Source organism: Chrysemys picta, chromosome 9 (genome assembly GCF_011386835.1).
Source record: "Chrysemys picta bellii isolate R12L10 chromosome 9, ASM1138683v2, whole genome shotgun sequence".
Taxonomy (NCBI): Eukaryota; Metazoa; Chordata; order Testudines; family Emydidae; genus Chrysemys; species Chrysemys picta.
The window spans coordinates 78,693,805-78,717,835 of NC_088799.1; the positions used below are offsets into that span (position 1 = coordinate 78,693,805).

The window sequence follows — 24,031 nt, forward strand, 5'->3', positions numbered from 1 at the left end:
ACCCTTAAGCTTCACAGAGCATCTATAGCTGAAGAATGCATTTAGATGGGACAGCCTGTTACCTGTTTCTTCCACAGATAAATTGGTGTTGGCCTTTGATGGGCAGGGGCTCTGAGTAAAGTAAATAGTGGCAGCAGCAGTCCTCTCCCCAAAACAAACATAGAAAAGGTGTTGGTGAAATAACTTTATTTAGTGTGATACACGGCTGTGGTCAGACAGTCGCTATTCATATTAATAGTCACACTTACTTGGCTAACAGCTAGAAGACAGCAGGGCCAGAGACACACACTCACTATTATGCACATTCATAGGGAAGGCAGTGGAAAGTGAACTATTTTATTTCACTAGGTTTTCCCTCCCGATTACTTATTCTCCCCCTCCTACCCCCTTCCCCCCCAAAAAAGAAAGTCCAGTGACTTGAGAGAACAATACAACACAGTGGCAGGGTATGTCTGCCTGTAAGAAGGGGAGAGCGGAACCTGTTCTACTGCAGACACAGACACACTGACAGAACATCAGCAATTCCCACACAATAGGGAGTATATACATAGTATGGGACAGGGCTTCACCCTGGGGATGGGTTCTAAAGGACTCAGACTAGGCCATTGAGGGCTTCAGGTAGGAAAAAGGGAACACTCCAGAATAGGAAGGAGAAACAAAGAACAAGACATCCCAGCTTCTCCCTGCAGGTCAACTCACATGGAGAGGAAGGGACAATGCTGACCACATACCAAATGTATCTATCTTAACAACCAGTAGCAGGGTACTCCCATGGCCATTAAGTAAACACAACTAGAAGAGCCAGCCCTGGCATCATGAATTGGGTGCTCCCAAAAGGGAAATCCCAGCTATCAGGGTTCAAGTTAGTTCATCCAGGTAAGAGTGATAGTTCATTCCTCTCCCTGGATAGGGCCACAGGGTTCACAGAAAGAGTACATAGCTGAAGTGGTGACCAACAAGGCATTATACCAGGGGAAATACAATTTATGCTGCTGCACCCCATCCAAGCCCCTGTTCTACTGCACTGTCTCTACCCTTCCTTTAGGATGTACCCTGACACCACTACACAGTCAAATGGTGATCAAATGGATGATCCAACAGGACTTCTCCATCTCTTCCCTGTACATTCCTCTCAGCCAATGGACAACCCTGATCACAGCAGGGTTGTGGGTGAGCACAGAGGCAAAAATCACTTAAAAAAAAATCCCCTTTAAAATGATCATAAGAGTCACTAGGAGATGTTCCCTCAACCCAAGCTAATGGAACAGAAGCAGCCACAAAAAGCAACATTTTCCTTTATTTAATCCCATCTTCCCCTCCTTTGAAGGTGGGAACAAACCCACCCTACTGCTTGTCCCAATGTTGGGAACATTATGACCTAGCATCTTCTCCACATACAGGGTTGGGGAGGTTCTCCAGCAAAGGCAGCTGCAAGGTTGAGGGTAGCCATGTTCTATTTCATAGGCAACACACTAGATCAGGGGTAGGCAACCTATGGCATGTGTGCCGAAGGTGGCATGTCAGCTGTTTTTCAGTGGCACTCACATTTCCCGGGTCCTGGCCACCGGACCAGGGGGCTCTGCATTTTAATTTAATTTTAAATGAAGCTTCTTAAATATTTTAAAAACCTTATTTACTTTACATACAACAGTTTAGTTATATATTATAGACTTATAGAAAGATCTAAAAACGTTAAAATGTATTACTAGCACACAAAACCTTAAATTAGAGTGAATAAATGAAGACTCAGCACACCACTTCTGAAAGGTTGCCGACCCCTGCACTAGATAGTTAAAAGAATAAAACTGCTGTTACCCAGATTCAATCTAGTGGAATACAAGATGCTCAGCTGCCCTTCCACCACATTGGTTGGAGCTGCTGGCACTGGATTGAGTCACTTCTGCTGTGCAAGCCCCATTTCTGCATAACTAGTAACTGTGTAGCTTGTATCCTATGTCTGGCTAGCAGACAGTAGGTTGTGCATGTTCCACAAGAAAAAGGAGTATGTCTGCAGGTGAAGATAACCAGAATGGGACCTGGGATGCCCAGTCCTAATACTGCCATCCTAGGGATAAACTCTAGATTCCATATGCAGCCTGCAGATAGAGCCCAGGTCATCCACAGATGAAGTCAGGCAGGCTCTCCCACAGAGACTGAATGCTGCAGCAAGTCTGTCTAACCTCCTCCCCTGCAGCTGACAGCATTCCCCAGGGTAAAGAATCCAATTGAAGCCAGTGATCCTGGGGAATTCTACCCACCACAGGACAAAGGGAGCAAACAAGATCAGTGGCTTGTGCTAGAGCAGACTGGGAGTAGAATGGCCAGTGCTCAGCTCTCACTCACACTGATGCAGGAAGTGAGGAGGGCAGGGAAGTTCCTTCTCCCAAACCTCAAAAGAGAAGACCCAGGAATTGGCTAAGACCAACCACAGGAGGGAGGGACTGGGAAGCCTGTACTGTGCAACCTCTGCAGGAAGCAGGACATGGAGAACAGATCACCCCCAACTTTCAAAACAGGCAAGGCCAAAACAAATTGTGACTAGTTTTAAAGGAGAAGCCTCTGAAGGGGAAAAAAATAAAAAAAGGAAGTGGTGCATGGGAGAGAAAAAATTACTGGAGTGGAAGGAAAACTGATTAAGATGCAAGGCAATTAGGGAGGTGGAGAACCAACCCCCAGCTTTATTTTTGTTTTCCCTAACGTGGCAGCTTTTTTGTTGCATTCACAGAAAAATACACCTGTGCAGATAGGCCCAAGGTGTGGGATGGAGTAAAGGGCACCGTGGTGCCAAAGTGCACTACTAAAAGAGGACGACATGACATTCATTCTGCACTCAGGGCTCATACCATGCAATAGGAGGGGCAGCCAGGGCTGTTCCCCACCAGCTAACAGGGAGCTCGCTGACTTAGTAGATTGATTAGCTGTTTCTTCAGTTCACAGAAAGTAGGTTTGCCTAGCCAATGAGAAGTGATGCTCTTCGGTGAGACTGGCCAATCAGGGAAAGTGTTGCTATACAACGGGCACTTTAGCAGGAACAGCCGCTCTCCGTTACTGGCTGCTCAGGAGGTTTCTCTAGCTTGATGTCAATCACTGTAAAAGACAAGTTAAGGAAGCCACCTGGCCAGGGTCATGGGCAAAGCATCACAATACAACTCAAGCCCAGTAGAGCACATAGGACAAAGCACAGACCTTACCTAACCCAGGAGTAAAATTGGGGGTTTCCACAGTTAAGAACTGGGTAACAAGTGCAGCCACCTAGGTGGCTTGGTACATAGGCATCAAAGCCAGGAACTATGAGGTTTGTTTTTTGAAGCAGACATCTCCAGAACCAACAGCTGTTTGAAGGCATTGGTAGAGAGCTGCTGCCTTTGTGAAGGTTGAAGCTAGGAAGAAGTACTGAAGTGACAGCTATAGATTTGACATCTGACAACGAAGGCTGCTGCGATAACAGCTGAATCAGCATGCACTGCCCAGGACAGCACCTACTCTCCTTGATAGAAGCCAGCATTTTGACTACAGCATGTTAACAACTACCTGTAGCTTTAAACTAGTGTGACCTGGGATTTGGGGCATTTTTACTATAAATCTGAACTGGTCTTTCTCCATAAATAGCCCATGGCAAACCCCTAGCCCCACGAAGCATGCTTCTCAAGAACAACTGACCGTCTCCACCCCATGCTATAATACCAGGTGTGTGCACATATGGAGTCACCAGTTGCTGTTAGGGCATTAGCTGGATACATGGGCAAGTAATGAATTTCTATGGACTGTTCCTTTGGCAGAGGCTATGTTCCTGCCTTTCAGTCTAAGACAGTCATTTAGGAGCTGAGTTTGATGGGTTCTAGCTAAGCCCCACTTGGCAGTTCTCTCTCCTGTAATTCTGAATAGCCTCTCAGTCACCCTTCCGGAGAAGGGAAGATGCATTAGCAGAACATGTACTGTACACTGAAAAGCAGACATGATGCACAAGAGTGGGGGGACTGGTTTCACCCAGCACTCGGAAGGGGACAGGCCAGTCAGAAGGATCTCTGTATCGCCCCAGGCCATCTTGCTTGCAGAATACAGAATCAGAAAAGATTAGATCATACTGAATCATTACAAATCAAAACCCATTTCACACCAAGCCTAAACAGCAAAAGCTCAATACTGGCCCCAGTGGTAGAAGCGGCCAAGACATTTGGCTGCAGATCCTCAGTTTACACATGCAAGTGAGCACTGCAATATAAAGGTTACTTATGCTTTGCAGCGACGTAACTGAATCGAGGTCCATGACTGCCCTCAATCTGTCAAGGGCAGCAAGCCAGACCTGGCAACAAGGAAAACTTGCTAACTCTTGAAATAAGAAAGTTACTGCATAGCAGACAAGGATACTGTCTTCTTTGCTCTTCTCAGGTGTGCTGTCCATCCCAGGTAAGGCAGCAGCCACACGGCGGAAAAGCTGAAAGGCAGCAACCAAAGTAACAGGTGAATGCAGAACTTGTCAAAGAAAGTAAAAGAAACCTCAATTTTCTCTCTAGCGCTGCTGTTGGAAAGCCACGGTTTTGCCAAGAGTTATATACACATTTTAGCCAGCACTGCAGTATTTAACACAGTCCTCACAAGAATATCTCTAAGGACTTTATTCAACCCCAGTCCAAATATTTTATCAAGCTTAGTAAGTTACTGAATATCTACAAAGCACACCTCTGGTGCAGGATTTTGCTTCAGCTTTTTTTATTTCTTTAAAATGTACCAGACCATTGCTCCACACACATCACAAAATGCCAGGACGTTAAGAGCAGGCTGGCTAATAATTCAATCCTGCGCTCACTCAACAGAGAAGCAAGTCAGAGGCAGCAATTTACCATTCCAACCCCATTGCTTCTGTGCATAGCTGTTATTGATTTTGTTACTGGATAGTGCTATCCACCACTAAACTGATCTAGTTTGTTCCAGAATGAGCTCAGGATTCTAGGGACATGGTGTTTAAAAGTTAAAAGAAATCCAAGCTCTGAGGCAGTGAGCCAGGAGTGGAGGGGCTGACTTGAGTGCTGCACATAGAAAAGAGCCTGTCCTTAAAGGCTATCTATTCATGTTCTTCCTTCCCCACCTTAGACAATCACGAATAGTGCCTCAGGTGCAGGATGGTAATTGTGGCCACAACACACAAAGCTGGACTTACCTTGCAACACTAGAGAATCACAGAAATTCATGCATTACAAATTTCTGCTAGGCAAATAAAGCAATGCTATCAAGTAGAGTAAGCCCAGAATTTTACACTAGTGCAGAGTGATCTAGTTAAAGAGTAAAATGAAGTTACTGTTTGAGAAGTCCCCAAACCCAAGTGTGAGGTTCTCTGCCAAACCTGTTGCCCTGCAGCATGTTGTGACTAGTGCAAATCAGAGATGAAGAATTTCCTGACAGCAATGATGTTGGGTGTACTTAAAAGTAAATATGGAACAAGGTTTAATTCTGTCCCAGCAGAAACCACCACCACCACCACCTGGGAAAGGAAATTCCACAAGACACTAGTTTAGCTGTGAAATGAAGGGAACACAGGTGCTTTGTTTCCAAAGCTCTGACATGCTTTAGCAACAAGTATTGTTGGTGTCACAGGTCTGGGAACAGGATACGTCAGCTGCTGACAGGATCCCTTAGCATTCTACCTGAATGAGCCCCCTTGGCTTGGCAGGAAAGGGAGCCTCCTTTATTTAAAGGACACATTGACTGCCTAAAGGGAAGAATTTCAGAGGCTGGGAATATAGAGGCAGAGGGTAAAGTGGGAAGTGAAGACCTGATGCAGCACAAAACCCATAAAGCAGCTCATCTCCCTGATCACAGTGAAGTGGAGAGTGCAGAATTTGCATCCTGAGGGCACAGTGCTGCTCTACCTGTTTCACATTGTATCCAGTCTTCGCACTTGTCTCAATAAACATCACATTCAGCTCTTTGGCTCTCTGCTCACCTTCCTCCGTAGTGATTTGCCTGGACAGACAGATGCAAACAGGAAAGAAAGAGCAAGAGACGGAAGAATAGACAGGAGAGAGAAGGCATGAGTTAGAGACTTCTGTGACTGAAACACTCTTCAGTGAAGGATTTTAATAGTAGAGTATTGTCCAGGAAGGGAGACCGTAGGGCTTCTGAGCCTTTACGCCCCTCCCTCCCTTTACCTCCTCCTTATGCTCCAGCTAAGATGGGACCAATCCAAATGAGCAGCTGAGGGAATATATAGATTATAATAACCAATAAGGATGAGTCTGCACCGGGTGAGTTTCATGTAACAACACACTTAAGTCTCATTCATAGCCTCCTTGTGGGGGAAGGAAGGGCCCTCTTCAGCTGTACCTAATGCAACAGAATCAGTGTGCAGCCATGCAAAAAGCAAGTCCCCCAAGTCAACAGAAGGAAACTCCGTAAGGTGATAGGAAGGTCTCAAAGGCTCCAGCAGGAGGTGAAATTCAACAGCAAGTACCGAGCTGCTGCTTGGAAGCTAAGCACCTGCAAGAGCATCCCTGACCAATGACCTGTACATACCTGTTTCATATTATATCCTGCTTTAGCACTGGTTTCAATATACATCACATTCAGTTCTTGGGCCTTTCTCTCGCCCTCCTCTATAGAAACCTGTCTACAGCAATGAGAACAAATCACAGAAAAGAAACCAAAACAAAGGAAAACTAGACAGAAATGGTAGTAGAAATTAAAATAAACCACAAAGGAACTGGTCGGCAACTGAAATAACATTAGCTTGGAAAGAAAACATACAGGCTACACAAAATAAAATGACAAATTAAATAAATGGCTCAACTCTTCAAACATGTTTGATACTTCAGCTTAGAGGACAGTACCTGGTTCTTCTCAAAGGGCTAACAGTTTCCTGAGGGCTTTATCAAGACACAGAAGTCATGGCCAGGCTCAGATTGACACTAGGGCTTTGTTTAGTTTAGGATTAGAGATGCAGTATTTTACCTAAAACTCTAGGCATGACAAGGCAGGTTCTTGCTTTGATCAGAGTTTTAGGTGTTAGATCACATTAACTAGCTCAATTTAACATCATCACCTTTAATTCCTAGTCTAGACAAAGCATCTGGTACCACCTAGATTACCCCACTGGGAGGGAATTTCTAATGCCACATGCACTCCAACTACAGGTATACTGCAAGCATGGCAAAGTCTCTGGCTTTTTTGTTAGGGCTGGTACAAATGATGAGCTGGCATACACAGGATGCCCTACACTTCTGTCCCATCAGTCATCCTGTGACTGATGAGGTTCCTACTGTATTTTCCAGTGCTGGAAAAAGACAAGAGTGGCAGATTCCACAAGCTTGCTAAAAATTAGAAAGCCCAAAATCTGAGAGCCAGATGACTAATATTATTCTGGGCACCCAGGAAGGACATAAAGTACTAATTGCTCAGGCCATACTGTTATTGTGGATAGAGCATGGTTCTCATGTTTTATCTAGTAGTCACTTTCCCTGGCTGATCCAAAGTGAGGCAGCTTAGAATCCTTGTCAGCCAGATTTCTCAGTCCAGACCATTTGATGTGTGTTAATTACAACCTAGTTTAAGTTGTTCCTGGGTGGGAAGAGTTTTCCATATTCCTGGTAAGTATGGTAAGGCATCGTTTATGGTGGCGTCCACTGAAGCTGGGACTCTGTAAAGTAACCTTAGTAGAAAGGAGCTTTGAAAACAGAAGTGAACTATAGTAGAGCTACAGGGGAATGAAGAAAACATGACAATGGTTTAGTTCAGTTGACACGGAGCATTTGTCGGTAGCCCACTACTAAGGTGGCATAGTGTGTAGGAGCCTAGCCTCTGTTAGTAACTCACTGCAAGATGGTTTAACAGAACTGCATATGTTCTTCCCAGTAGGGCTGGAAAGCTCAACACAGCAGCAAGGCATGTTCTCCCCAGTGAAGGGGAAGCGGTAAGGGTAGACAAGGGCCAAAGAGAAAATGAGACTCTCATGGAAGCAATATGCACTTGCAAGGTTAAGTATCATGTCACATGAGCACTATACAACTCCAACACAACAGGGGAAGCAGAGAATGCAGGCAGTAAACTCTAAAATGATTTTTATACTTCATGGAAATGGTAAAATAAAAATCAGATTTAAAAATTCTAAAGTATTAAAAATACCCCTTTAACAGAGTTGTATAGTCAGACATCTTGTTGAGCCTCACGTCAAAGCAGAGGAAATTAAATAGCCAACTGAGGGTGTTTGGCTGAATGTTTACAATTTTTCTAGCATGGCTACTGCACCAGTGAAAGAATTATGTTTGACAAAGCATTTCTGTTTAAATTCCTCTTACGGCTTGAAACTCACCCAGCAGACAGACGTATCTGTGGGCAGCCTCGGGTAAATTGTTTTAGTTTGATAAGACTGCATTTGGCTGTGAAAGTTCCAAGTGTTTTCCCCAGTTCAGCAACTTAGATTTTTACTGTACACTAAACTCAAATAGGTTAACTTGAAGCAAAATTTCCCATGGAACTCAGAACTCAGTAAAGTTAGTGCTTTTGACACAGTTGAAGATAACAGTTTTGAAATTAATAGTTAAAAAAATACTGCGCAGTCTAATTTTTCCCTCACTAACAATGTGAGGAGGTGCCTAGCATGTGATATACATGAACAAACATGCTTAAGAGGTTATACACCATGAAATAAAGGCACAGCAGCTATTTGTATCTACAGTATTTCTATTGTGTCCATCATAATGGTACTTATGTGACATTTGAATCTCAGTGCACTTTGTCCTTTATACAAAGTAAATTTCAATCAATGGAATAAGCTTGAATTCAACATTAAGGATGAGAATCTGAAGTTAAGAGATTCAGGAATGCAAGCCTCTGGTCCCTTAGGATACTAACTACCCTACTGCACATGCTGAAGTGGCACTGTCACATTTAAAATATTTTTCAAAAACTGAACTGTTTTCTTTAACATACTAGTAGCATTTTATATTAGTAAACCTGACTGAGTTTGAAGAGTCAAGCTTACTTTTTACATCTCTCGTTTTGGACAGTTGAGTGGCCGGATTCATTTTGGTTAATTGTGAGTTTGTTTCATTTGCCGGTTCCAAACACTGCAGTGCTGTGCTACTGCAGGGAATTCTGTTTTGGAGGAAGCCTCTCTGTTGATCAGATTTTGTAAAATCTGTTTTCCATACACCTACATCTGATGCCAAATTAGACTTGACAGGGTCTCTTACATTTGCCATGCACAAAGACCCATTTAATGTTGCTGTGGGAACCAGAATTTCCTGACTTTTGTGAAGTTACTTTTTCAGTCTTATCTCCCTATTAGGGGCGTGTTTTGTACGAAACAATGTGGAGCAGGTGCTTGTTTTGGTAGCCTGAGAAGCTTTTTCAGTTGACTTTGTTCTAAACATGATTTGTACAGTTTATAACAAGACAAAGCACCTTGGGCATTCTATTACATATGTTATGGAACCAACAGCAAGGAGAGTGGGAATCTCACTCATCACAGACTACTTAAGCCCCAAAGGGCCATTGTAGTCTGGGCTTAAGAACAGTTAGTGGTCCCCTTAAAAAGTATACCAGCCACTTGCTGTCAAACTGGCAAGGTCACCAATTCCCCTCCATTACCTCTTGTCTGCCAGGTCAGTTTTATTCCCCACCAACATGATGATGACATCACTTCCTCTCTCTGTTCGCACATCATCAATCCACTTGGAGGTTTGCTGGAATGAGTTCAGATCTGTGTGAAGAGGGGAGGATTGAACACATTAATTAGAAGCTCTTTCAAACAAGGGGATAATGAAACACTTCTAAAACTACCTGTGTCTTCACCCCTATGCTTTGCCAATTCCCCCAGCACTGCATAGATGACATCCTTAGATTGCTTCTTGTCCACCCAGAAGGGAAGAGACAGTTATGTTTCTAATGTTATCTTTCCGTAATAACTCATGACTGTACACTTACTAGCCCCTCGTTCAAGTGTAGCATTTCAAACACAATGAGACATCAAAGCACCACTCACTTGTAATGTCATAGACTACCACAGCAATGGTGGAGTCGCGGATGTAGCTGGGAATGAGGCTGCGGAACCGCTCCTGGCCTGCTGTGTCCCAAAGCTGTAGCCGAACCTGCTGGTACCAGGCCAGGGAGAGCAGAAAGAGCAGAGAGAGAGAGAAAGAAGAAAGGAGGAAACTGTCCTTTAGAGAAAAGGCTATTTGCCAGAACTAACTGTTTACAGGTCTCAGTCTGGGAACTGGATATTTGCCTTGCTGACCAGCCCCCTGAACACGCAAAGAGCAGTGAACCCAGCTGTTCTGTCTATTTTAGGCTGTAAGAAGGCCTACTTTAATTACCCCTTCTGTGTGCCTGGGAGTCCCATGAAGTTCACACCCTTCCACTCCCCATACCCATGAGCTCTACCTTGAGGCTACTGCCATTCCAACCAAAAAGGACACCCACTGGTACCCATCAACACTATTTAACATTGTGAAAGGTGGCCAATAAGTAACCTACCATGTTGACCATTCCTTCCAAGGGAGGAGTATGCTGCCTCCCTAACACACCTAGGGTATGTCTTCACTACCCACCAGATATCAATCGATCCAGCGGGGATCCATTTATCGCATCTAGTCTAGACACTACTCTAGTACCATGAAAGGTGCAAGCAGAGTCGATGGGGGAGCGGCAGCAGTCGACTCACCGCGGTGAAGACACCACGGTAAGTCGATCTAAGTAAGTCGACTTCAGCTACGTTATTCACGTAGCTGAAGTTGCGTAACTTAAATCGATCCTCCCCCACACTGTAGACCAGGGCCAAGTCTAGGGAGCTAGAATCTCAGATCTGAGCCCCTTGTGTAATTCTCAGATTTATACTCAATGCAAAGACAAGGGACAACTTCTTCAGGAGACCACGTAGTGAAATAGCATCTACATTCTCCTCAGCATCAAGCATCCAAAAAAAGGGTAATGGGGATTTTCGTGTAAGCTTAGGTCAAGACGTTTCAGGAAGAAAAAAAAAAGCACACGCAGCAAGCCCCAGCCCACAAATGGCATTCGATGCTCCCTTGCAGGAAAGCATGAAAAGCAGAAACATGCACCAGTTACTTGGTAAGAAGAGGACAGTTTGGTCTCTAGCACGGCAGCCATATTAGCTCAGTCAGAATATCCAAAGCACAAAAAGGGCTACAAGAGACACCACAATTTAAAAATGTTATTTCTCCCTCCCCCACTCCACCCTCATATCCACAGGTTCTTGGGAGGTCAGAAAGAAGTAACGGTGATTATGCCTGGTTGAAGGTGTGTCCTACCTACAAGAAGCATCAGGGCTCAAAAAAGGCCCTGAGATACCACAACGGTGAGTGAACAAATGCTTAATAAAATATATCAAGTAGTTTCACCTCAGATTTCTCATTCCCTCTCCCCAAAATGCTGCCAACTGTCATCCCGTTAGCAGCACTGCTCTGCTGAACAGTCTGACAGGGCAAGAAAAGCCTGCTACTGACATTTTCAGTGATCAAACATGTTTAGTGTGAGCTAGAAGAAGCCCCAGAAAGGACCTAGTAGGAGTATCTGAGCAGGCTAGATGTGCTCACAAATGCTAATTGCTCAGCAGTTTGGAACAGTGGCCCTTTTATGCCTGAAAGAACATGTTAGTTGAGTGAGCTTGCAGGTGCCCAACGCTAGCTATAAGATGAAGGTGGAAGTTTTTACTAAGGAAAGAGAAGGGCAGACTGCCAAATTCTGTTTAGGAAGAGACTTGTTCTTGGAGAAGCTTTGGCAGACCACCTCTCCAAACCCCTATGGTACCAGCACTAGAATCCACTCCATTGCCCTGTGGCTTCAGGTGCGTTGGGGTCTAACTTTAAGTGTTCAACTTAAACACTAACTTTAAGTTGGTGCCCTTCCCTCTCCTATAAAGGGCATTGCTTTGTGCTAGCGTCCCCCAGTGCCAGAGGAAATCCAAAACAGTGAATCCCAGCCCCTAGGCTACACTGTATACCAGCCCTCAAGATTCAGGTTTGAAATTTGTACCCTAGGCCCATTCCTTAGCTTCATGATACACCTCCATGGTGGTCCCTACATCACTGCTGCCCACCTCCCATTCACCCAGGCAGGGTTAAAAAAAGATGGAGTTTAAGCTGCCTCACTTACACGGCTGCCACTCATGTTCCTCCGTATCTAGAAGGTGTTACTGAGAGGTTCACGCACTCATTCTGGATTTATTCCTCACCACTCCCCTAAGGCCAGCTGAGCTCCTGCTCTGCCAGCTTGTCTCAGCAGGCATCCAAGTATGTCGTATGGAGTGCCACAGCTTTGCTGACCTGCTAGACTGTTTTGACCAGTGGCTCTCAAACTATTGTACTGGTGACCCCTTTTACATAGCAAGCCTCTGAGTGCGACCCCCCTTATAAATGTATAAAAAAGTGTTTTTAATTTAACACTATTATAAATGCTGGATCAAAGTTGGGTTTGGGGTGGAGGTTGACCCCTCCGCCCCCGAAATAACCTCGCGACCCCCTGAGGGGGCCTGATCCCCAGTTTGAAAACCCCTGGTTTTGACTTATTGGAGCTTAAGTTGTTTGGAGAAGCTGAAGTTGCTGTAGGGACAGACTGCATATATGCACGTCTTTTTTTTTTTTTTTTTTTTTTAGTGTGTGTGGGGAGAATAAGGGAAACAATTGTAACATCCTTCCTATCCCCAATTCTCACCATTTCATTTGTGGCCAGGGCTGCATAAGCACAATCTTTCACTCCGAGTCCAAACAGAACTAGAAGCTTCCCATAGCCTGCTGCAGAACAGGCTGAATAGCATGTTATGCCCCCTCACAATATCCAGCCCGGGACAGATGTCATCACAGACTGGCAAAGTGCGCATCCTGTCTCTCAAACTCCAACCTCAGCTAGAGCTGTTCCCAATGTATATCCGAGTATGTCCCTGTCTATGTCCAGAAGGCAGACTTGTCCTCGTTTTCCCCTCAAATTCCTGCATGGTGCCCTATGACACATTACATTTGTATGTTCTGCCACCCCAGAGGTCTTTCCCTGAAGTCTCAGACAATCATTCCCAAAGTGGAGTAATCTTGGAAATTACAGAGACCTCAATTGCTTGTCCCCACTACAAATCATTGGGGCGAAATTCAAACAGAAAAGTGATCTTACTTGTTAAATATTTATGTACTCAGCACAGTGCATGACAAAAGTAAAGGAAGTCCCCACCCATAAAACCTTAGAAGTTAGAATTACTGTATCCTAAACTCTAGATTAAAGTGAATCTAGAAAGAAAAAACTACTAGGGCAGTGTTTTTTATTTTACTTAGGTCTCGTCTATACCATATGGATATACTGGTATAACCCTCCATGTGGACACTTCTTCAGATATAAATCACTTTTTGATTTCCCAAGTGATAAACTAAACCAAGAAACGGAACTCTTAATATCGGAATAAGTGTCTACCCCAGGGGTTATACCAGTACAACTATCAATTTAAATTCACCCTTTAGCTTACACCTCCCATATAGACAAGACCATTTTAATTTAGAGAAAGTTTGAATGATGGGTGTTTTTCCTTCAAAAGTTGTTTATTCTTTAGAAATGCCAGGAATATTAAGTCTTGCCTTTCCCTTTTTGTTAGAAGGCTCTTCGGACAACCCAGCCGTGCACTGTGCAGTTTTTTAAGTTGGTGTTATACAGTTTCAGACAGTTTGAAAATAAAAAAAAAGTTACTCCCCCCACTCAGGTTTCCCTTCTTTGGTATCTTTGTCAAATTCCTTCTAGTGCTCTACTTGTCCAGAGAAATCCTACAGTTCTAGTAAAACAAGTAGATAAAAGCTTCTGAAAAACCCTTAAGGCCTTTTTTTAATAACACAGAGGGATATAAAAAGGCATAAATCCAATTCACACACATACACACCCTTTGTAGGTCATCTTTAAGGTTTGAGATATGAGTAAATAGAAATCAATGATTTCCCAATTCCCTAAGCAGCCTTGATGGAATTACTTTTGGAAGTGGGAAAGAAGAGACTTCGGCTACCTCCCCCAGAGGCAGCAGATCCACCCACAAAACACCTGCAGGGCTCTAGCTGCGAGCTTAGCCCCACCTCGTATGGAAATGAGCCCCTTCCAAAAACAGAGCTGTCTCCTCCACTTAGAGGGAACCTGTTAACAGCAAGGCCCCTGCAGGAGCTCAGGCTCAATACCTACTTGTAATGTCAAAGACAACGACAGCTGCAGCAGAGTCACGGATGTAGCTGGGAATGAGGCTGCGGAACCTCTCCTGGCCGGCTGTGTCCCACAGCTGCAGCCTGATCTGGGAAATGGAAAAATGTGGGGGGGAGAGGAAGGGGAAGAGCAGGAAAAATGGAAACAAAATAAAACCAAAACCCAAGTGAAATAAAAAGAAAAACTATTTTGCAAGGCAAAAAATAATGCAAACAAACATTCAAAGAAAAGTTAAAAATGGAACAAAAATGCAGTGCAGAAGAATGAAGAGTGATGAAGGTACCTCTCCATCCCTTCCATGCAATGGCCGCAACTAACATGGCAGAACCATCACTCAGCTTCCACCTCTACCTGCTGACCTGTGAGAGACACCCTATTTCGGTGGAAAACCAAAACATCCCTCATAAAATCACTTCTAACAGCATCCACCAGAGATGAATCATTAATGTGTACCTGTATCATTACATTTTGGCAGTCAGACAGGACAGGGCTATCAACAATGCTTGCTGCCTACATATGGCTGTATGCAGTCACACCTAATAAATAAGGACTAAATCATCCTGGAGCCTGTCGTAGATTAGCTCATTATGGAGCCAAGAGGGACTTTGTGCTTTAGACCTTATAATGAGATTAAACAAAGGTAGGATAATGCGTGAGGCCCCAGCCACATTCAACTGGGGTGTCTGCTCTCCTGATATAGTGTTATCAAACACCCTCCAAACTCGCTTACCGTCGTCACTCATGCTCAGAACAGAGGATCCCACAGTGGAAAAAGGGAATACATACAACAGATGACACTGGAAGCCATTACATGAGAGCCTAAAAAGCAGGACCACCTGCAAGCCCTCTGTGCTCACTCAGATTTCACACCATCCCAAGATAATTTACTAACAGTTGACATTGCTGCCATAGAACTGGGCTCTTCCTTACCTCTTGATGAAGGTTGTGCCATGTGGGACCAGTTCTCACAAGCCCTAAAAAAAAAATAATCTAGAAAAACCTACCAATCATGCTGACTTGGGAACTGCACCCAGACACTGTGATGGCTGAGGGCAAGTGGAGCTTCAGTTCCAGGCCAAATCTCTCTACACCTCAGCAGCCTATTCCTCTCTTCCATTCCAGGATCACACAAGTTAAAGATTCATAGTATGAAGAAGAATGAAGCCCCAAAGCTTTGAACTTGTACTTGAGAATTCAGCCTGTTAGTGAGCAATACTGAGAGGTGAAGGACGAAGTTCCATCCGTCCTCCCAGGCTGAGGTTGTAGCGTGACATGGAGCTCTGTCTGACAGTTATGGGTACTCATTAAGGTAAATGAGATTTTACACTCCATTTAATTTGGTGTGTCTCATCCACCCGACAAGCAAAGAGTTGTAAGCAGCATGTTTGTGTTCTATTTCCCACAGTCAAAGCCCGTGAGTGTTTTTCTTGGCAATTTACTTAGGGCTGATTTTGAGAATGAAAATTACATGCACTAGGGGCTACAGACAGTTGTTTCTTCTGTTCACTGGTACAGGCAATGCAGGATGGATTTAGAGTTTGAGCATCTGGAACAAGGATAGCTCTGAAGGGAGGATACATCCAACACACCAAACCAAGTACGCACCAAAATGTTAATTAGCCCAGTGTGCAAGCAAGGCCCTGTCATGGTTCTATCCCAGCACGGCAGCCAGAGCCTTGTCTCAGACTTGGCTGGTGCTAGATTTTACAAGGCCCTGTGAGAAGAGACATGCAGACAACCTGAGAGCAGGTATTTTTGCCCCTGTTTCATCTCCCATTTTGCCATCTTTGCCCTCTTAACAGGCTTTATGGCCTCTGGTGGTCCCCCTACATGACCCAGAAAGCTAACAGTGGAAATAATGCGAGAGGAAGGCAGTTAGGAAATTCATTCTCTGCCACAGTGGACCAGAGAGAGGGATGTTGCTCTGGTTTGAAGATCAGGTGCAGAGGCAGCATGCCCAGTGTCACCTAACCAGAAGGGTTAGCATCACATCACTCAGGACCAGCGACTGTCTCCAAAGGAAGGTCAGTTTCACCTGCTCAGCCAGTGATGAGTACTCATTTGAGATTCAACAGGTAAATATACCAAAAGGAATGGGAGAGAAATCTAGGGGGCCTCTCTATGCACAGGGGACATCATGTAGCCTACACACTTAACTGTATTGGTTCACTGAACATTTTCCTTCCATCTCTGATTTTATTCAGAGAGATGTTTGTTATCTGAATGTTGTAGGTTAGAATTATGTTACTGACTTATCTAGCCACCTGTCCTGTGAAAAGTGACCTTGTTTGCCTCAGAAATCTTCAGTGACTTCACAGAGCAGAATCACCCTGGTCTACTTAGATCCATTTATACTGACAGTCCCAAAGGCAGCATTGCAGCCACTTATGAGAATGAGCATGTTATGCCTGTGATATAGCAGCAACAAGTACAACACAAAGACAGCCCTTTTCTCCAAGCATATGGATTTGTGAACTTGACCCAATTTTGCATAGTGCTTTTTTGACTTTCCTCTGAAGCACCAAGTATTATCACAAGTACCAGAAACAGGACCAATGGTTTGAGCCAGTACAACAGGAAACAGGATTCCATGCAAGACAGATTACTAGCCTAACTAGGTCTGGCAACTCCTGTTAAACACTGTCCCTGTGAAGGCTGCTGTGGGGTTTGGAGGAATGGCCATTGCATGAAGAACCAGGTAGAAACATTGTGTACTTGGGCAACTGCTGCTCTTGTGACTGCATTTGCCAGGTTAATTACAGAGTCCTCACTCACCGTGCGGTCTTCTAGATACATTGTCTTTGACAGGAAATCAATTCCAATGGTTGCCTGAAAAGAAGAAAAAAAAAAAAAGTCTTAGTAACCTGAAATTTATCCACTTATACTGGTTTGTAAAGTATTATATTTATTAGTATCAAAAATCTTCCAATTAAGGTTGTTCATGTGCATTTATCGTCTCAATCTGTCCATGAGAGAGTGTCTTACAAAGTGTGATAGATACCGCAATTTTCTGCAGTATCTTTGCAAGACCTCATTGAATTAAGTTTAAGTAGCTTTGGAATCCATTGTAGTATACATGCAAACCTTATCTCTTATTGTGGGATTGCATAACTTCTTTAGGGAGGAGATGTGACCAATGTAAACAATGAAGGAATTTGATATATTTTGATAAAAAAGCATTTACTGGGCTCCCACTCACCTGATAAGTATTGTCAAAACTGTCATACATAAACCTGGTGATCAGAGATGTCTTCCCAACTGCAGGAGGAGAGAAAAAAATAATTACTTTCAAGTGGTAGAAAAGGAGTAAGGCTGTTTCCCACAAAGCACTGTTAATTCAAATGATAAAGCTTCCAAACTCAATGTTCGTTGCTCTTCTTGCTACAACCTTCTTTGGCCTGTAAGGAACTGTCTATACTACAAAATATCTAGACAAAGAACCCAGTCACAACATGGTTAAAAATATAGTGTAGAATTGACCTAACCAAGTCACATGATATTTTCAAGGTTGTACTAGTTAATTACTAAGTATACTGTAACCTGGTCCTCAACTTAGTTCTAGCTGAAGTGTTGATGGGATCTAAAAATTATTCATTTTGCTCACCCAAAACAGTGCCAAATGTGTGTAAGTTATTTGTATTGTAACACCTAAAAGCCCCAGTCACAGACCAGGACACCACTGTATTAGGCCAGGGGTCGGCAACCTTTCAGAGGTGGTGTGCCAAGTCTTCATTTATTCACTCTAATTTAAGGTTTTGCGTGCTAGTAATACATTTTAATGTTTTTAGAAGGTCTCTTTCTATAAGTCTATAATATATAACTAAACTATTGTTGTATGTAAAGTAAAATGTTTAAGAAGCTTCATTTAAAATTAAATTAAAATGCAGAGTCCCCCCAGACCAGTGGCCAGGACCCAGGCAGTGAGTGCCACTGAAAGTCAGCTCGCATGTCCTAGGTTGCCTACTCCTGTATTAGGCTCTGCGCAAACAGAACAATGAGCTAGTCCCTGCCCCAAACTGTACACAATCTAACTAAGAGGCAAATGGATACAGACAGAGGTGGGGTGGATTACAAAGAAACAGTGTGACAGTATTGGACAGCATGATAGGCAGTGGCCTCAGCACACTAGCAGACTAACCATTTTTTGTAGGCATCACACACAAGGAATTTTTTAAGGAGGGATTTGAAAGTTAACGAGGTAGCTTTGTCGATACTTATGGGAGCTCCTCACAAGTATTGAGGGGTAGCACATGAGAAAGCATGAAGCTGCTTGTTTGAAAATTTAACAAGTGGGTAATGGAGGTTGGTATCATGGGCCGATTAGAGACAGGAGCTGACATCTCAATAGTGAATGAGAGATGATAGGGAGGGTAGGGACAGGCCGTGAAGGGCCTTGAAAATGAAGACAAATAGCTCATGTGTGATGCAATAGAAAAGTGGGAGCCAGTAAAGAAATGCAAAGAGAGGGATGATATGGTCAAAACAATGGGCTAGTAAAGTGAACTTTGCAGTAATATTTTGAATGGATATGAGTGAGGCAAGTTTGTGTGGTGGAGCTTAGCTTGTTTGTCTTCTGTTATCCTGCCATTCTGCCCACTGAAGCCACTGAGATTTCAGAGCATTTATTATTTTTGGTTCTTCCATGACTTTCTGCAGTTCCTTGTTAGATCTTCACCACACAAACTTGCCTCACTCATATCCATTCAAAATATTACTGCAAAGTGTGATGATGCACAGGTTATGGGCCTGTGAGGTACACAGAACAGTGGTGTTGTCCACAGAGATTGAAAAATGAGGTACTGGGGAGGGAAGATCAAGAGTTCTGTTTTAGCTATGTTAAGCTTGAGCTTTTGACTAGACAGCTACAATGAGAAGTCAGAGAGAGGCTGAAATTTTAGTTTGGAGACAGGTCTGGAGAAGAAGATGATTTCCAAGTCGTAAGCATAGAGATGGCAGCTGAATTTGTGTTTGCAGATGAGACAATCCAGAGATGGAAAAGAGGACCAAGAACAGAGTCCAGTGGAACCCCCACAACTAGCTGAAAGGGGGATGAGGAGAATCCTTTGAAGAACATGCTGAGGGAGCAATGAGAGGTAGGAAGAGAACCAGGAGAAGACAGTCACTGAAGTTAAGAGAGGACAACATTTCAGGAACAGTATGGTCTGTGATGTCAAAGGTGGCTGATAGATCAAGGAGGATGAGGCTGGAGTACTGGTTCAGAACTTTGGCTAGGAATAAATCATTAAAGACTTTCACAAGAGTGGTTTCAGCAGAGTGCAAGCGGAAGAAAGCCAGACTGGAAAGCAACTCTAGACAGCGATTGACTGCTCTGTTTACAAAGAGCTTAGAGACAGAAGGAAGAAGGGGAGGTAGCTGCAAAGGCAATTGGGATAAAGATTTTTTTTTTTTTAAGATGGGAGGATAGATAAAGTATGCCTCTGTTGTGAGGGGAAGAGCCAGAAGTGAGAGAGAGGTTAAGTGGAACTGCATGGGAGGGGATGAGAGTGGCTATATAAGTTACACTACTATACCACTTATGCTATTTTTTGGCTATTTAATACCAATATGCAACTTATATCCCATTGACATCACTATGGAGTTTGACCTAGAGATGTCTATGGGAATTGCACCTGCTTATACCAGGTATGAAATCAGACTCTCTGTTTCTTCACTTGTATCTACTTTTCTTAGTTGCACCAATGCTTCTGAGCACCCTCTCTTTCCCTTCATGGGAAGAGGGCATAATTTTTTGACAGGGGCTATCAAGTGGTTTCATAACAGGGTCCACATTTTAATATGGATCCCTTCCTATCCATTCACAACTGCTTAACTTATCTGTGGAAACTACAGCCATTGCCAACATAGATAGTAACATTAGGAAAACAATATATTTTTAGCTTTCCTTAAGCACTGTTTAGTAGCTGAATGGGGGAGGAGCCAGCACTAATCAGCTCTCCATGGACAACCAAGCACTCCGCAGACCACCACTGGGGAATTTGCCTTATGCAATCATTCGATTTTCTCATGTTCTTTACCACCCCAACGCCCCACACGGCAGTGACCCTTCCTCTACTGCCTTCCCAAGCTGGACCATGCTCCCTCATAGAGCTTCTTAACACTGCACTTTCAGCCCTAGTCTATGCTAATAAACAGCTGCTTAAACACATTAGGGTATAATCATATTTTGCAATTGTGTTCTACAATGCTGGACAGAAGTCACCATAAGTGCTTTAACCATATTTTGGTGTAGATAGCTACCAAACCATGGTTAGTTACAGTTTATTAACACTTAGGAAATGGTAATTTCTGTCCACACAGATCTGAAACAACAACATTATAGCACTTGGATCATAATTACGCTTGACAGAATTTAATTTTTTTTAAATAATATTGACTGACAATATCCATGTTTAATTTTTTCTATTTTTATCAATTTCAGTTTTCACTATGGTGGGAAATTAGGGCGGCGGGGCCACAATCTTTAAATATTTATCCTTGAGTTGCAACCCTTCTGTGAAGTAGGGAAGCACTATTATTCTCATTTCACATGAGGACGAGGCAGAGACACTAAATGTCTTCCCAAAGGTCACGCAGGAAGCTTGTGAATCGTGGTCTCCTGAGCATCAGGCTAGTGCCCTAACCACTGACCATCCTTCTTCAAAAATGTGAGCTTTCAGCAGAGCAACAGAAAAAGCCTTTTCTGACTGTTTGCACCTGGGCATGGTGCTCCCCCAACCGGTCTAGTGGAAATGCATCAAGATAATGCAATTCTCCCACAAGTGCAGAGAGTGGGATTCCTGAAATCTCTTTATCATAGTATATCAGGGTTGGAAGGGACCTCGGGAGGTCATCTAGTCCAACTCCCTGCTCAAAGCAGGACCAATTCCCAACTAAATCATCCCAGCCAGGGCTTTGTCAAGCCTGACCTTAAAACCCTCTAAGGAAGGAGATTCCCTCAAGAACACCCTCCACATGCAGCTCCCAGAAACGTGGAATTACTCTAAACCCAGTAGCTTTCAGGTTGTGGAGAAACTGACTAATTTCCCACTAAGAACCTCAATAGTAATCTCAGTGCTTTATATGTGCATATGTTACTGCAACCTCACACATGTTATGAACATTAGCCAGCCAAGACATAAAAGTCTGCTTGCTTACCCTGTGATAAAAAAAGTGAGCTTTTTTTAAACTCACCTGCTCAAAAGTGAGTGAGCAGAATTTTGCAAAGCTGGATAATGCCAACAAGCAAACACAGTGGGCTGTTTTCAGTGAACAACTGAACTGGTGGGACTGAATCACCATTAATATAAAAAGTTCAGTGTGCCTACACTGTCCACACTGAATCATATTTTGAACCAATGCAGTTTTGTCCCCCATCCACACTAGGCCATTTTTAAAGCCATTTCAGTTGCACTACTCTCTGGGTGTCCACTCCCAGTTCTTGACACAGCTGACAGAAACTGTGTATGTGGGGATATCACAACCAGTGCACTGCAGAAGAGTAAGAGAAGAACTATTTGCAACATTCATACTATAACTCCAAACACCTCCATCCACATTGGTGATCTGACTGGGGCACTTGTGCCTGGTCACCAAGCATGTTAGAAGTGTGCTGACAGGAGCATATCATTGTCAGAACAGCGGCTTTCAGCGATGCAGATAAGGTCTTATCCATGGCTAAGGACTGGAGAGCTGACAGCCTGGCTAGACACCCCACACAGCAGCTCAGGGCAGCAGTGGCAGGGACACAGCCAGCCATTACCAGGAACGGTGAGCTAGGCTAAGATCTGAGTCTGGCCTTTTGCGAAGAGCACCAGGTCGACGACAGCAGCGCCCCTCCCGCCCCGAGAGGCTAGAAATCACGGACGGGATGATTGCAGCTCCTGCGGAAACCCACGGGCCACACCCCAGGCCACTGATGCAGCCACTGAGTCTGTTTCTTCCACTTGGCCACACCGCACCCCCACTCCCGGCTCTGCCCCGCCTCAGGCCTGGACCACCGCCCCCAGCTCCGGGTGCCCCCCCCAGTAACAGAGAGACACCGCCCCCATGCCGCAGGCAGGGACCCCACCCTGCCCCCAAGTCCTCCCCCGCCCCGGGTTTACCCCCGCCCAGGCACGGACCCCTCTCGCTCCACCCAGCCCCCGGCGCCCCCACCCCAGCCCTGGCCCCGCCCCGCTCACCGCTCTGCTCGCCCAGGAACACCAGCTTGAACTTGCGCAGCGGGTTCCCGAACTCGCCGCCGCTGCCGGGCGCGGACATGGCGGAGCGGGGAGGCCGAGCCGGGACTGGGGAAAGGAGACGCTGCCCAACTCCCACCGCTCCGGGATCCACCCACCGCCACCGCTTCGAGCGTCACTTCCGCAGACGCAGAGACAGAGAACGTCATCCCCCTGCGCCGTGGGCTCATCCAGGCAAGCGCGTGAGCGACGTCTTCACGTACCAGCTTGCCAGTTCCTGTCGTCTGACGGCACCGTGTGCCTATGTGACGTCACTTGGCATGCTGGTGCTGATGTCAAGGGTGGGAGTTTCACACCCCAACACAGTAAATGCCTGAGATGCGTTAATCAAACACCCTTCCCCCAGACTGTTAGCTACCCCCACCCGGCCCTGGATGGGCAAGGGGGGGGGGGTCCCCCATGCATAGGGTTACCATATGTAACAAATAAAAAAAGAGGACCCTCCACGGGGCTCTGGCCCCGCCCCTTTCCCACCCCAGCCCCGCCCCTTCTCCGCCCCAACCCCGTCCTAACTCTGCCCCCTCCTCCCTCCCACTCCCAGCCACGCGAAAAGGGCTGCCCGAGCGCTACCGGCTTCACGGTTTGCCGGGCAGCCCCCAGACCCTGCGCCCCTGGCCGGCACTTCCCCAGCGCAGCTGGAGCCCGGGAGGGGAAGCGCCCAGCCAGGGGTGCAGGGTCTGGAGGTTGCCCGGCAAACCGTGAAGCCGGTAGCGCTTGGGCTTCGGGCAGCCCCCTTGCCTCTGGACCCTGCGCCCCCGGCCGGGCACTTCCCCTCCCGGGCTCCGGCAGCGCAGAGTCCGGAGGCATGGGGGCTGCCCGAAGCCCGTAGCGCTCGGCTCTTAAACAGAGCCGAAGAGTCAGGGGAGGAGCAGAGCCGCCGCGGCCGGAGGCTCTCCTCCTCCCTTGACTCTTCGGCTCTGTTTAAGAGCCGAGCTGCCCGAGCGCTACCGGCTTCGGGCAGCCCCCTTGCCTCCGGACCCTGCGCCGCCGGCCGGGCACTTCTCCTCCCCGGCTCCAGCTGCCTCTGTTCCTCTCCTCTCAGACTTCGGCTCTGTTTAAGAGCCAAGCTGCCTGAGCCAGCGCTACCGGCTTCAGGCAGCCCCCCTTGCCTCCGGACCCCAGCCGCCGGAGCAAAGCAGCTGGAGCCGGGGAGGAGAAGTGCCTGGCTGGCGGCTGGGGTCCGGAGGCAAGGGGGGCTGCCCGAAGCCAGTAGCGCTGGCTTGGGCAGCTTGGCTCTTAAACAGAGCCGAAGTCTGAGACGGGAGGAACAGAGGCAGCTGGAGCCGGGGAGGAGAAGTGCCCGGCTGGCGGCTGGGGTCCGGAGGCAAGGGGGGCTGCCCGAAGCCAGTAGCGCTGGCTCGGGCAGCTTGGCTCTTAAACAGAGCCGAAGTCTGAGACAGGAGGAACAGAGGCAGCTGGAGCCGGGGAGGAGAAGTTCCCGGCTGGCAGCTGGGGTCCGGAGGCAAGGGGGGCTGCCCGAAGCCGGTAGCGCTGGCTCGGGCAGCTTGGCTCTTAAACAGAGCCGAAGTCTGAGACAGGAGGAACAGAGGCAGCTGGAGCTGGGGAGGAGAAGTGCCCGGCTGGCAGCTGGGGTCCAGAGGCAAGGGGGGCTGCCCGAAGCT

At 45.8% G+C, this 24,031-nt stretch overlaps 1 protein-coding gene across 6 annotated transcripts; it reads right to left on the bottom strand.

Annotated features, from left to right (window-relative positions):
- Positions 1-169: 169 nt before the first annotated feature.
- Positions 170-22,585, bottom strand: RAB41 (RAB41, member RAS oncogene family). 6 transcript variants are annotated; one of them, XR_010590262.1, is made up of 9 exons: positions 22,353-22,585; positions 17,372-17,430; positions 16,948-17,001; positions 9,977-10,082; positions 9,583-9,694; positions 6,511-6,604; positions 5,868-5,961; positions 4,369-4,435; positions 170-3,087 (listed from the first exon to the last, which is right to left on the bottom strand). XR_010590262.1 is itself a non-coding variant. In XM_005284505.4 (8 exons), the coding sequence occupies exons 1-8, from the start codon at positions 22,429-22,431 to the stop codon at positions 3,023-3,025; spliced, it is 636 nt and encodes a 211-aa protein (XP_005284562.1). In that variant the 5' UTR covers positions 22,432-22,585; the 3' UTR covers positions 170-3,022. The 6 variants fall into 6 exon arrangements, 4 of the variants coding, with proteins under 4 accessions (XP_005284562.1, XP_005284563.1, XP_005284564.1 ...); XR_010590261.1 differs by lacking the exon at positions 9,977-10,082 and adding an exon at positions 14,155-14,260; XM_005284505.4 differs by lacking the exon at positions 6,511-6,604.
- Between the last annotated feature and the right edge of the window lie 1,446 nt (positions 22,586-24,031).